Source organism: Dermochelys coriacea, chromosome 1, assembly GCF_009764565.3.
Source record: "Dermochelys coriacea isolate rDerCor1 chromosome 1, rDerCor1.pri.v4, whole genome shotgun sequence".
In the NCBI taxonomy this organism is placed as follows: Eukaryota; Metazoa; Chordata; order Testudines; family Dermochelyidae; genus Dermochelys; species Dermochelys coriacea.
The window spans coordinates 309,402,531-309,417,510 of NC_050068.2; the positions used below are offsets into that span (position 1 = coordinate 309,402,531).

At 37.5% G+C, this 14,980-nt stretch overlaps 1 protein-coding gene across 3 annotated transcripts in view; it reads left to right on the forward strand.

Annotated features, from left to right (window-relative positions):
- ING3 (inhibitor of growth family member 3) overlaps window positions 1–6,611 on the forward strand; it is a 26,188-nt gene extending 19,577 nt beyond the window's left edge. For all 3 annotated transcript variants that reach the window (XM_038408866.2, XM_038408913.2, XM_043495665.1), the window contains exons 9-12: window positions 332–522; window positions 2,452–2,644; window positions 4,119–4,157; window positions 5,666–6,611. In XM_038408866.2, coding sequence (XP_038264794.1) covers window positions 332–522; window positions 2,452–2,644; window positions 4,119–4,157; window positions 5,666–5,782 — 540 coding nt within the window. In that variant the 3' untranslated portion in view covers window positions 5,783–6,611. The remainder of the gene's footprint in view (window positions 1–331; window positions 523–2,451; window positions 2,645–4,118; window positions 4,158–5,665) is intronic.
- Window positions 6,612–14,980: the final 8,369 nt, after the last annotated feature.

Below are 14,980 nucleotides of genomic sequence, written 5' to 3' on the forward strand. Positions count from 1 at the left end.
CCCCATAAAATATCTTAAGAAAGTTGCCATTCAGTGTTGGTTATGGAGAAAGGCTTATGCTTTTTTTTTTATTTGAATTCTCATGATCACTTTTTCAGTTGACTTCTCATAATGTTTTGGTTCCCTTTATGTTGTGGTTTCATGACACAAGACTTGCAGGAAAGGGGAGTTTGGTGTGGGCTTTTTTTCATTAGGCAGCTTCTACCATAATGTAAACTGGATAGTAGCTACAATTTAAATAAAAATATTTGCACAACTAGTAGTTCATAGCATGGTGATTTCTATAGGAACTGTATAGTATACTTTATTCTGAAGTCAGTGTTTCCTTTAGATGAAGGAAGGAAGAAGAACATCCAGCTTAAAAGCCAGCTATGAAGCCTTTAAGAACAATGACTTTCAACTAGGGAGAGAATTTTCATTATCCAGAGACTCAACTGGATATTCATCATCAGCTCTGGCATCTACATTAACACAAACATTAAGTTCATCAACCACAGATTCACGGAGTGGTCGAAAAAGCAAGTATGTTCTATTTTGTTCAGCTATGTTTAGCATGTTGTCTGTCAGTTTTTAGATCAGGGATCTCAAGCTCAAATTACCAGGAGGGCTGCATGAAGTCTAATACATTGGCCCAAGGGCCACATCACTGACACTTCCTCCCACTGTCCCTGGCCCCGCCCCCACTCCACCCTGTCCATGAGGCCCCTCCTCTTCCCGCCCTTTCCCCACCCCACTCTGCCCCCTCCCTATCCCTATTCCAACCCCTTCCCCAAATCCCTGCCGCTGTCCCACCTCTTCTTCAGCTCCTCCCCCTTCTCTCTTGGAAACTGCTAAGTGCTGCCAAACAGCTGTTTGGTTGCAGGAAGCGCCTGGAGGTAGGTAGAGGAGCAGGGATGAGGCGCGCTGGGGGGGCGGCGGGGGAGGGGAGCTTGGTGGCCACAGGAAATAACTGGGGGGGGGGGGCGGGGAGCTTGGTGGGCCGCAACATAAAGCTCTGCGGGCCACGTGTTTGAGACCCTTAGTTTAGATGATGGGGGGGGGGAAGAATACTAAAATCTAGGGCCCAGATCCAGAAAGGACTTAAATGCCTAAATTTTGGCACATCTGACAAAACCCCTGTTCAGCTGCTGCTTAGCACTGGAGATGCCTAAGATGTCTAAACTTTTCACTGTAGAAGTTCTCAACAGCCTAGTTTCTGCCACTGGCCATGTGCACAGTGCATCAGTTTAGATGTCCAGGCACCTATATAATGCCTAAGCCCCAGTGCTATCCCTAAATCAGATGAATATAGGCATGTCTCACCAGTAGAGCATTCTCAAAGCACACCTAACTCCCCATAAAACAACTAGGGGATGTGGGGGGCAGAAGGAGCAGCACTTCCCTTTTATAATATTTAGCCCAATGGTTTGGTTATTCACCTGAGATTTAGGAGACCCCAGGTTCAGTTCCTCCCTCTGCTTGATGAGAATGGATTTGAACATGTTTGCTATTTGGCCAGTGAGTACCCTAATCACTGGACTATGGGACATTCTTAGTCTCTCCTGTTGAAGCTGTTCCATTGTTTATAAAGATTTAAATGAGTATTTGGACAGGCTGAGAGTGAGAGTGATTCTGCAGTCCAGTGGTTAGGGCACTCACCTGAAAGGTGCGAAACCCATGTTCAAATCCCTTCTTTTCATCAGACAGCTGGGGGAATTGAACCAGAGGTCCCATATCATTGGTGAGTTAAAATGCGATCTTGGTAGTTCAGGCTGTTTGTTAACTTGTACCTAAACATGCTCCCTGCTAAATTTGTTTTCTTTTGACATTGCAATTCTCTTTTTGTGGTGTGCCTTGGAATGAGTTAGCATACAAGTACTGCTCAGCTTACAATTCTCAATCTAAGTAACAGTTTTTCTTAACTTCAAAGAGCTTACAAAGATCACTTTTCTGCTTGTTGTAGATTGTTGGTTTTATTTCAGGAAATGGATGTAAAGATGACTTCAAAAATCAGGTCTTTGTTAAAGATTACATGTGCAGTATAGGTTAATTTATAAACAAATTTCCATTTATTTCATTGGTTACGTGTGTATTAACAATGTGTATTGTTTACATTGACCTATGAAGGCCATCGGTGCAGTGATAGTGAAGTATGTGTCAGTTGTATTTGGCAGCTTTAACATATTAAATTCCATCAATTGGAATAATAGGCCCCCATCTTGTAAAGATACCAGAATACAAAGTCGCTCTTATTCTCTGGCAAAGAGAAGCAACATATCCATCTGAATTCACACTACTTGCTGAATACAGTCTGTTTGAGAATGACACTTGATTACTATAGCATGAGGGCACCTCATCAAAGATTCGTTTCAGCACTTTACTGAGCCTTTTTTCCTCATATTTCATTGAGTTGGCAGTAGAGTGAAAAGGTCTTACTTCAGAAAGTATTTAGTATATTTATTCATTTTTCAGAAACAACAATAAGTCTTCAAGCCAGCAGTCCTCGTCGTCATCGTCATCTTCATCTCTGTCGTCATGTTCTTCATCGTCTGCTTTAGCACAAGAACTATCTCAGCAAACAGCAGCAATACCAGAGTCTGATTCTAACAATCAAGTTGATTGGAGCTATGATCCAAATGAGCCACGTTACTGCATTTGTAATCAGGTAAGTGCTTGGTATATAGGAGTCTCAAACTCAGCAGCACCTCAACAGATGTGCTGCTTCACTATAATTCGGCCTTTCAACCCATAAACATTAGTTTGTAAAGTGTGAAACTTGTATAGTTTCAGTTAATTGATGGATCTCACTCAGTTCAGATCTTTGTATCACTTTATGTGCTTGGTTGTTATTTTAAAAGTACAACGAATACATATTTGTTGTATCTTGCTCAAAATCATACTGTGTACTATAATTAAAACAAAACCAAAGTGCAACTGAGTATATAGGTATTGCTTATTTCGAATAGCCAATATTAGTTTACCCCTGCTTCAGGTTGTCAGAAAAAAAAAGTATAAACTAAATCACAATGACAGTAGGTAGTTAGTAATGGCCATGTAGTACTTTGAGATGACAGATATATTCAAGCATACAAGGACAAAATTTTAAAACCTGTCCCTTTTTTCAGTTTCTTTTAGTCATCCCCATGGGCAGTGTAGACATCTACTTTGGGGTTTGAAGATATTGTGGATAGGTAGCCTTTTGGGTATGCTTTTATGCTTCTGAAACAGTTAAGAATTCCAGGGCTAGAATACTGTCAATATACACTTGTTAGTGACATGAATAATGGAGTTGAATCACTGGTATTTGTTGCTTATAAATATTGTTTTGTGACTGGTCTCGTGTGAAGCTCTCTAGATGCTTTGCTAATGGAAACATCAAAAACTTGGTCAAGCTGACTTTTTACAAGGCACACATGCCCCTTTTTTATAGGAAGCGCTTAATTTTGCATGCTGAACTTGTTTAAACACACTTCGTTTACTAGTTTGGAATATTAAGCAATTTTTGCAGGTAAATTTCCCTTGTATTTGATCAGTTTTGTTTTCAGCTTTTTGGATGATTTCTACAAGATTGCGAAGTCCATTCTTTCTTAAAATAAGAGGGAAGGTTGGGGAGCTAGAACTGGGATTATGGTCCAAGCGTATCTGTATTTCAGAGAAGCGAGTTTTTATACAATTTAAGATTAATAGTTATGCATCTAAAATTTTATAAATTCCAACAAAAACATTTGGTTGTGTTTGTGTTTTTGTTTTTTTTTTATACAAGTGTGCCATTTGATACTGTTTGAAATTCTTGAATCTGAAAGTGGAAACTGATCATAAACAAATGTGGAATGGATGTTATTGAGGTTTCAGGCAGATGTTAGAAGCGCTCAGCACTGAGTACTGGCTCTTCATGTCCAGCTTGAGACCTGCATGAACTTCACTGTCTTTCTGCATAAAGACAAGCAAATTAAACTTCAATATTTATTTCTCTTTTAAATAATCTAGTGTTGAAAATAAATGTCATTGCAACATATAGGTTGTCAGTATCCTGTTATTTATTTCAGAGCTTATATAGGAAAACTGCCATAGAATTATTCAGTAATTGAAGATGCTGATTATTTACTATATTAATAGCCTGAATTTTATCCTTGAACTAGGTGTCCTATGGTGAAATGGTGGGCTGCGATAACCAAGATGTAAGTAGCAAAATGCTAAAGACTTGGGGGATGAGAATTTGTTTTGTTTACTGTTGTGCACATGCACTGGAAGTAGTTTTTATTAGTTTTTTCCTCTGGCTAAAATGACTTCTATATTCCAGTTTTCAGTTTAAAATGAAAACTGATAAAACTCAGTAATTTTTCAAGAATCTGTTTTGGAAAAGAAAAAAATTGGGTGAGGGAGAGTAAGAACCAGCAAAACTTCTTGAAAGGGACTTGTGATAGAACTTGTAGCAGACAGTGACCAGAATGCAAGTTCTAGTCTGCATTCCCCTGCATTCTGTGTTCTCCATGGTTTGCTTCTTGGTCCTGTAGACGTTTGGTAAGCAGGTCGTGGGGGGTGCGTGAGAGAAAGAGAGAGAGAATGGGCAGCTATGGAGAGAATTAATTGCTAAGAGGGAATGGAGAGATTGCACACTTGGCTACCTCACTTTTGCTACCACTTGTATTTCATATGTGTCATTACGCAACTATGCCAGAGAGCTCAGAGGTTCAAAAATAAATAAAGCAAAATCAAGAGATTAGCACAGTAGAAATTGGGTCAGGTAATAGTGCAAATTCAAAGGTAATATAAAAGCAGTGTGAACGAGATGTTTGATCGCAATGTAAAGGATAATCTACATGGCCCACAGTTTGGACTTCAGGGTTGTGAACTGCAGCCCGTGCTAGCATACTGTACTGTAACTCCCCTATGTGGATGCCACAGGCATGAAGTAAGAGATACCTAGTTTGTGTTAATGTAGTGCTGTTTAAAGAGGACTATATTAATGCAAACTAGATATCTTGTGCTTCTCACCCCTAGCATCCACAAGGTGGAGTTACAGAACAGCATGCTAGTTTACACCCCAATAGTCCAAACTCCATGGCCACGTGGACATAGCCTCAGACATAAGTAGAAATTCAGTGTTCTTGTTTTTTTGAACATATAATGTGAGTAAAGGTGTATGCCAGTGCAGTCACTGTTTACTCCTTTTTAACTGTGTTTTTGTATTAGTTCCTCCTAGGAGTTGTCAGATTCTACATAATTAAACAACTCCCCTTATATCATTCTAGCATAGTGCTGTTTTACTTGTTGATGTCATGTGGGCTATCCAAGTTCAAATTTTTTTTTAAAGCTAAGATAGCTCATTTACTCCCCAGACCTTTATAAAAGGTGATAAATCATATGAGTTCAACCATGCTTTAACATGTAGCTTGATTGTTTAAAATGCACTTTCTAAGCATGGTTTAAATTTTTATCTTTTTCTTGGTGCATGGGTCCAACTGGTGGTTCAAATTTTCTATCATTTTTTGTATTTATTATTGGAAGTGCACATTAGGAAGTGAAGTTTTTTCATTTACCTCTCTTGTTTTTGCCCTTCTTATTGTCACTAGTAACTTTGTTATGAGGACAGGATGTCATTTTGCAGACTTCATTTTCATACTTCATAAATATCCATTTCTTGCCACAGGTACAATAAAACTTTTTCTGTATATTTGTTTTATAGTGCCCAATAGAGTGGTTCCATTATGGCTGTGTTGGATTGACAGAGGCACCAAAAGGGAAGTGGTACTGTCCACAGTGTACTGCTGCAATGAAGAGAAGAGGCAGTAGACATAAATAAGTTTCTTCATTTGGAAAACAAATGACATCCTAAAGATTTTATAGAGGACTTTAACAAATCACATTTTGCAACCACTTAAAGAAGGATTAATATAGCAATCATAAGATCTTGAACTATTAGTTTTGCTAGTTGTGTTTTAATATTGTAAGTAAATTATTTATGCACTACTGATGTGCTATAAATATTATTCCAGTTAGCCTTGGATTGTTCCAGTGGCCAACATATGCAGACATTTGTACTCTCAAACCATTTTCTCAGAGCAGTGGGCATTCTACAATAATTCAGTCTTCAAAGAATTCTAACAAGAGAAGATTTTAAATGTATGTTTTATATTCAACAGGCATATTCTGCTGCATGTACTGTACTCAAGAGCTGTTATATAACAGTATGTATATAAATGGTGCAAAAAGTCAGTGTATCTAAAAAGAATATAAGGCAGTTGTTTTTAAAATGCCTTTATAGCTTTGTTTCTTTGTGAAACTAAATTCAGCAGGCTGAAGAAAATGGTTCTTGTATAAAGCGGGCTGGTGTCCTCCAGAGTACTTGGATACATAAAAAACAAACTCCTGTAGAGTAAAAACAAATTTGTGCCATTAGTCTTTATATGTCTCTGCACCAAACAGGGTGCAGATCATAAGAAAAAGGGTGTTAAAGTGATAAATTTTTTATACCAAATGTGTTTATTTTTTTGTGCAAGTAATCCTTTAAATTGGAATTGTATTAGGTGTTAACATTTAAAAAAAACAACAAAAACTCAGATGTTGATATTGATGCTTTGCATACTTTGTTGGAAAAGAATAAAACCTCAGAATTAATCTGTCACTGGAAATGTCTTTGAAGAATATAATTTATATAAGCCATTCCTTCACATACAGCCCAAAAAGCCTAGTTGAAAGAGTTATCTTTCCTCCAAATTCCATCATATGTAAGATGAGCCTATAAGAGGACTTCTTTCTATGGATTGGAACATAAGCATTACAGTATTTGGCCATATGACTTAAGCGTTTGAGGTGAGAGTGTCATGGGGGCGTGGCTGCAGACGGGAGGGAAGTATCTGGAGCAGGGACACAGAACATAACACTGTGGAGATTCCTGGTCCAGGCAGCACTTCAACACGTAGAAAAGCCTAGGAGGCTGCCATAACCTAGACAGGTCTCCAGGGATTGTGTCTGTTCAGGATTGAGAGAACACAGATGGTTTAAAACTACATTAGCCCCACCTCCCTCTGGGCTAGGAGTTCTGTGCTATGCCTCTTGAAGAAGCTGCACAGAAACTTATTGCTGAATTTAATAATCATACTCTGTCAAAAAAAGTTCTTTACCTAAGACCTATAACTAAAAGAAAATTTCAGAGTAGCAGCCGTGTTAGTCTGTATTCGCAAAAAGAAAAGGAGTACTTGTGGCACCTTAGAGACTAACAAATTTATTAGAGCATAAGCTTTCGTGAGCTACAGCTCACTTCATCGGATGCATCCGATGAAGTGAGCTGTAGCTCACGAAAGCTTATGCTCTAATAAATTTGTTAGTCTCTAAGGTGCCACAAGTACTCCTTTTCTTTTTAAAAGAAAATTGTTTACTTTCAACATAGTTTACATATTTTCTTGTACAGGCAATTTTCTCTTTTGTTCTTTCATGCAGCAGCAGGGAAGAGAAAAACATAAAAATAGAAAATGTGATTATAAGCCCCTCAAAACTCTCATCTCTAGAAGAGGGGTGTGTTTTATATTGGGATATCCCATACTTGCATGGGACTTTGTGCAGGCTTGAATATTGTGTTTTTCAGCCTGAAATTGTAGGATGATTGATTATTATTTGTAGTGCAGTAGCAACATGGGTCAGGTCCCCATGGTGCTGGGCACTGTTCAAATACATAACAAAAAGATGGTGCCCGTTCCTAAGAACTTACAATACATATCTTACTCCTCTTCATTATATTATATTACATTATATTATATTATATATATAAACGACAGACAAAACACTTCACATTTGGCACTGACACATGCTTTACTCATGGAGGTGTGGGGATATATTTTGGTCTGCTTGCTCTCTGGGAGTGAAAATCCTGCCCAGGTGGTCTCTTTGGAGAACTGTAAAATAACTTGCCTTATCATTTTGCCTCTCTGCAAATATCTTGCAGGATCTCACTTGCCTACCTACCTGCCTCTCCTCAGAATGTAGAGGCCTCCTTTTTGAGGTTTATTTTCTCCCCACACCTGTTTTTCCATTTTTCAAGGAGGTAATTGTTCATGTTACATTGATTGTGAATTGGCTTCTCTTTCTGGAATCCTCACTATCTGCCTAATTTGAGCAAGCTGTCTGGAATGTTTGAAGTGTAACATTGATTCTCAATAGAGGATGGTGTGTGACGGGAGGAGCAGGGATTCCATAATCCTGATTTTTACATGAAATTACTAATTCAGGATTTAATTACTAATTTTGCAAGCATACACTGTAAGTGTGCATGTTCCACTTAAAAACCCTGTTCTAGCATTCAAAGAGCCCCCGCAACCCTCTCCAAGCTTATCAGAAGCCAGCTCCCCACTGACCGGGGGACACTAACTCAAAGCAACACAAGAGCCTGCCAGCACAACAGATGCAGAACCTGCAGACATATCTCCACTGCTTAAACATAAACTGCTTCCAAAACAATGGGTTTGAGTAGCAGCCATGTTAGTCTGTATTCGCAAAAAGAAAAGGAGTACTTGTGGCACCTTAGAGACTAACAAATTTATTAGAGCATAAGCTTTCGTGAGCTACAGCTCACTTCATCGGATGCATTTACAAATGCATCCAATGAAGTGAGCTGTAGCTCACAAAAGCTTATGCTCTAATAAATTTGTTAGTCTCTAAGGTGCCACAAGTACTCCTTTTCTTTTTCCAAAACAATGTAAGCTAAACCAGAAAAAGGCCACTGCATATTGGAATAAATGCCAGCACAGGGAGTTCTACCAGTAGCTATAGCAGTTTAACACCTTGCCTTATACCTGTATAACTTGTGCAAACAAGGCCTAACTTTTCTTTCTATATCATCTCTTTATTTGAGAGAGAATCTGTTTGAGGACCTGAAAGTTAACAATCCAGAACAGTGCTTGGTTACTTTTAGATTTGTTCTTACATTCAACATGCTTTTTGTTCCAGAACAGTAAATTGCCTCTGTATATTGCCCCTTAAAATGTTAGATTTGAGCTCTTCATTGTAAACCTATTGTTTTAACAGTTTACTAATTATATTAGTTAGATTTATTTTTTAAATTCCTTTGTCTCTAACACATTAAAACACAACTGAATTTATTAAAAAAATGTATAACAATGGTTTATGTACTTGCACAATATAAGCACAGACTGCAAACTACAGGGCAATGTTTAAATCAAAAGCTATTTTTAATAAACTTCATTGTCTCTCATACAATCTTTGAGAAAACCAACTATTTGGGCCTTCTACTCGTAAAAGTTCTGAGTGCTGGGAACAATACCCTCCCTTTTTTTTTTAAGGTTTCCAACAATGTAATACACATTTAACAAAATACACATCCCTATCAATATAGTATTAAAGATAGCCAGTCAGATTAGTTGGCAGAAGTAAAACACGCTTCATTAAAGAAATGTACTCTGAAGAGTATGTTATGGAGCTCTTAACAACAATATGAAATGCAATAGATCTAATTACTGTTGAAATACCTCTAGCTCAGCTAAACTCTTTCTTGTTTTTCTTGTGGATACACTTTACACTCCTTTTTTAATGTTCCCATACAGATGTTTACTGCTGAATACTATTATTTATGACATCACCAGAGAACATATTTTTCCTGAGCAGTACATCACTCAACTTTCTCCTGTAGAAACTAGAATAACTATTTTTGACCCCTTCACACACATGCAGATGAGTAAAAAATATGAGGTATAATGTAAAGGCAACTTTAAGTTGCCTCCAAGGGTGGAATTCTGGGTCTATGATCTCAGTGAGTGTGTTGCCATTTACGTCAATGCAATTTCACCGAGCCTTGCTATGGAATTGAAAATTTAATTTCCTTTTAAAATAAGTGCTAATCATATATATATATATATATATATATATATATATATATATATATATATATATATATATATAACTCGCGTTTAACTCGCGTTTAACTAAACCAAGTACTTAATAATTATTCTGTCTGGTAAAAATGGGGCAGATTTACTGCCATTCTGTTTCTTGTGATTAATTTATCTGGATATGGTATTAACTAAATTATTCATAAAAATATTGAATTACTCAAGCAGAGCTGTAGATGGCTGAATAATCTTCTATAGCTTTTAAATTGAGTGCATTTTATAGATGGTCAAATTATTTGATCCATTTGTCAACTGTTGAATGAACTATTATTGGCTATTTTTTGCGGTTAGATCCGTTAGAAAAAGTAGATTTTCAGCTGGCAATGTGAGCCACTTAAGTTTCCTACAAGTGGTAGTATATCCTATTAATTTCAAATGGATTTTTCTTACTGTATACCACATATTATATGGGAAGCGGAATCAGGAGAAAATACAAGCTAATATAGGAGATATTTATATTTAAGGGGAAAACTAAAATTACTATTGAGCCTGCCTTACTTTGTGTGATAACTGTTTTAACCCAATGTAGGTATTTCCTTAGAGTACTTCCAGATGTACTGTTTTTTGTATATGAAAGTACTTATTCCAACAGTACTGATTATCTTTTGAGAAATTAATTTCTTCATTCAGTGCTACCCAGCATTCCTGCTATGTATTATTTTTGTTAGTTCTTGCAATGCTTTAAGCCAAGCATGTAAAATATGGGCTATGAAAAAGTACAAGTGATATTTTACATAAGGAATCTCAAGATTCAGTGAGCTCCCTCATTCCTCTCTAAGTACACACAAATTTGCAAAAACCTGAAAAGTGTTATGGTGGGTTCTCCCACTTATATGCAACATTTAGCATGTGTATCGTGCTTGCCATCTTTAAAACACTTTCCAAACACTCATCTATTTACTACTCTTTATTTTAACATTTCTACTAAGTGGCTGAAAGGTATGTGATGGGAACTTCTGCTAGAGTGAAGGAGCTGAGGAGCAGAATAATGAACCATTTAAAGAAAGGATTCTAAATGTTAGTTCTTCATATTGTGTTTAAATGTAAGCATGCAAATTTTATTTTGATGAGGGGAAAACATATTCTAGTTGTTTAACTGCAGCAGATCATTCTAAAACATATCTTGGAACAGATTTCATACCTTGCTATCTAACAGCTGGAGGATTTTAAATAGGCTCTTAACTCTTTTCTTAAAAACTTAAAATAAAAATATATTCCACGTCCCACGTATATATACAACTGCTCATGTGGTTGTTAGCATCTGGTTTCATTTGTGTTTTCTCTCTGCTTCAATATGCTTTTTTTAATGTAAACTTTTTAAAAGTCAAGATTAATACCAAATTAAAACCAAAATAAGTCTGTTCATCTAATTTGTGAATAAAAATTCATCATAATGTATTGTAAAGGGATCCTTTAAAGGTCACATTTGCCCATATTTTAGTATTTTGCAAAAGCAAGCCTTTGAAAACATAGGACTCTGTGTTTGTACAGTAAGTAGTACATGTTTGTGGAGCTATTAAATGCTTCCACAGTAGAAATAATAGTAATAAAACCCATAAAATGGTTCTATTAACATTTTCAATTCCACTGTATATTAAAACTAAGTATTAAATGGAGAAAAAAAAGATAGGATATGTTTTAGGCCCACCAACCTTGATATACGTCTCGTAGACATTGTTTAATCAAAAGACCCTTGCCTTGAATGACAACTTTACACATGACCCGTTCAATCAAACTGACTAAGATCACCCACTGACAACTTAATCTTCAACTTCCTTGCAAGTATTATCTCTGCAGTTCAGCGTGACATCCCTCCCTTCATTTCATCTCTCCGTCTGTTTTCTCCCAGCCAGGCTCAATAGCTGGGTAGTCAGGCGTGTTGAGGGTAGCACTCTGTGTAATTCAACATACCCTCATTGAGAAGGTGTGTAGTGATTCATTGTGGGATTGGAAATCAGAAACTGCTAAATTCTAATGCCAGCTGTTTTCAGAGTAGCAGCCGTGTTAGTCTGTATTCGCAAAAAGAAAAGGAGTACTTGTGGCACCTTAGAGACTAACAAATTTATTAGAGCATAAGCTTTCGTGCATCCGATGAAGTGAGCTGTAGCTCACGAAAGCTTATGCTCTAATAAATTTGTTAGTCTCTAAGGTGCCACAAGTACTCCTTTTCTTTTTGCGAATGCCAGCTGTGTTAGTAACTTGCTGTGTGGCCACTGGTAATTTACTTACCCTGGTTGCTTCAGTTTCCTTTTCTGTAAAATTAAGACAATAAAATGTAACATTCCTGTAAGGTGGGTAATTGTAAGGATTGATTATTTAAAATGTAATCTGGCTTAGAGAATTATTATTTCTCCCCCAAATAACCTCTATCCCATACGTAGTTCTCCTGTTCTGTAGTAATAGTTGGATGCAACCAGACTCTAGAAAGAAAGAAACTGTACAGCTGTACAGAATGTTCTGATCGTTGAATCAGAACTCATTTTAAACAGATTACAAAACTGCTTACTAAATGCAGAAACAGTACTATCTTATCTTCCTTTGCTTGATCATTTGGGTGACAAAATGGCATATCCTGCCTGATTCTCTAAATGTTGTAAAAAGAAAAGGAGGACTTGTGGCACCTTAGAGACTAACAAATTTATTTGAGCATAAGCTTTCGTGAGCTACAGCTCACTTCATCCGATGCATCAGCTGTAGCTCACGAAAGCTTATGCTCAAATAAATTTGTTAGTCTCTAAGGTACACAAGTACTTTTCTTTTTGCGAATACAGACTAACACAGCTGCTACTTTGAAACCTGTCTAAATGTTGTGTTTCCTTGTACTATAACTTTTTTCCAGTCCTCAGCTTCCTGTACTTATGAAGACCTCTGCACCTTTTTTTCCTATGACATTGGCCATGTTTGTGGTATATGCTTGAGGCAAGCTTCTTAAATGTCTAACATATCAAAAGACACATTTTAACTATTATGCTTTGCTTACCTTATATTCTGATCATAATATGATTAGATACTTTAGATATCTTATAGATAAGATACTGTTGGTTAATGCTGTAATGTGAAAAACAATAGTTTTTCATAAGGTTGGATGTACAGTTATCGTGAGAGCTGGAGATGGACTATAGGAAATATCATGGCCATGTTTAAACGGAGGACAAGTGAGGTGAGCAATGTGGAGGGGGAAAAAATAAAAACATTGTGTGCCAGGAAAAAAAATCCCAACCCTGATGCTATCAGAAGACTGCAAAAAACACAATGAATGGTGTGAAGGAGTATGTCAGTGCAGAATATTTAGGCCCTTGTCCTTCAAACACACACATGTAGTCAATGGGACTACTGACCTGTTTAAAGTACTCACTTGTATGAGTGTTTGCTGGATTAAGGCCTAGAGCGTGAAGGATGGAAGGTATCCTCGAAAATGATTGAAACCAGTGAAGCAAAAAAAGTTTTAAAATGGGAACCAGAAGACTAAGCAGTATAAGATAACTCAAATTTTGAGATGTTAGGTTATAAATTCTCTTCTTTGTACCAAATAAAAGGATGATTAGATAATCTAAAGTCTTTTTTTCTCTCTCTTGATGCTATGATGATTTTTAGGGTGGAAGGTAAATGGGTGACGTGTGTCAGCCATGACTCGAGCCACAAGAATTGTTCATTTAGGATATTTTCCCCCTGGAAATGGTGTTGGAAGAACTAAGAAAATGCAGGATATCTGGATCAGAAAGTATGAAGTTTATTTGCCTATCATAGCTTCTGAAAAACAAATGCTATGATGTGGATTAATTTACCAAGAGGACAATACAGAAATAGATGGCATTTCATACAAAAGTTTCCCATGTCGTTTTATAACCATTACTTTTTATACATTAAAATAATATGTGCAACCTGATTGTATCAGTCTTCTGTTTATACATGCTTCTTCCCTCCCATACCCTAAACAAAGCAGAGAATTACTGAGCATGGGGAGACCAGGATGCTAATTCAAGAGTTTGATGCTTTTATTTGGAAACACAATCTGCTAACGATGGGGAGGATGTTCCTGATCATGGGAGCAGTGAAGGAGAAGAGACAGAAAGGCATTGGTAGATGGGTCAGAAAGAAATATGATATTCGAGGCGTATAGGGAATGGCTGGTGAACAGGAAGAGACAAGGTCAGAAAGGAGGATGGAAGAGGGAAGATAATCTTGTTGTTTTTCTGCTTCAGTGTCTGATATGTGGATTTCTTGAAGCAAAGCTATGCCCAGTGCTGGAAGTCCCTCAGGGTAACTGTGGAAAGTCAAGGACTGGCTGGCATGGATTTTCTAGGATAGCCTGGCTTTTCTTCATTTTTCTGGGTGTTACGGGACTCTTGGAGGGGAGGATGCCTTACTCTGCCTTTCACACTGCTTAGCAGAACAAGGGAAGCATAGGGGCTTGTCTGCTGTGTTGTTGTCCACTTAGACTGTGACTGAGTGAGAGTAAGTGGGGTGGGGTACCACTCCAGTGAAAAGTATTTCAGTAAGGGAACTTAGCACTGGAGGAGAGAAGAGACGCATGATGTGCAATCCCCCTTTGAACAAAAGGGGAAAGAAGTCATCAACTTATGAGGCCTGTGTTTCATTGCTTTCCCCAATAGCTGCTGCAGAATGGGTGTTTCAGTGTGGTATTTGCTCTGAGTAACAGGCAAGACAAGCTGCAAGGAAATGCTAAATGGCTGCTGGGGGAAACAAAACACATTTGGAGGTCTGCAAGAGTGAAGAGCTATCAGGCAGTTCTACATCCCATGAGAGGGCAGGAGGGAGTGAAAATGGGTTTGAGTGAAGAGTAGGAAAGTGGAAACTGGAGGGAGTTAGAGTTTGGAATTGGGAGATGAGATGCTACTAAGAAAACTTTGGGTTTATGAGCTTAAGAGATACGAAGCTATCCACTGAGATAACAGGAAAGAAAGACTATGAGAGAAATATTAGTGTTGGGGAAAGGGTATAGAAAAGGGCTTGAGGAAGGTATGAGAACAAAGGCCATAATGTTTTTCTCTGGTAGAGGAGGGAAGGAAGGAAGTGGATGCAAGAAGGGAGAGAGGAGACATGTAGTATGGAGAAATTCACATAGAAAAAGACACCTT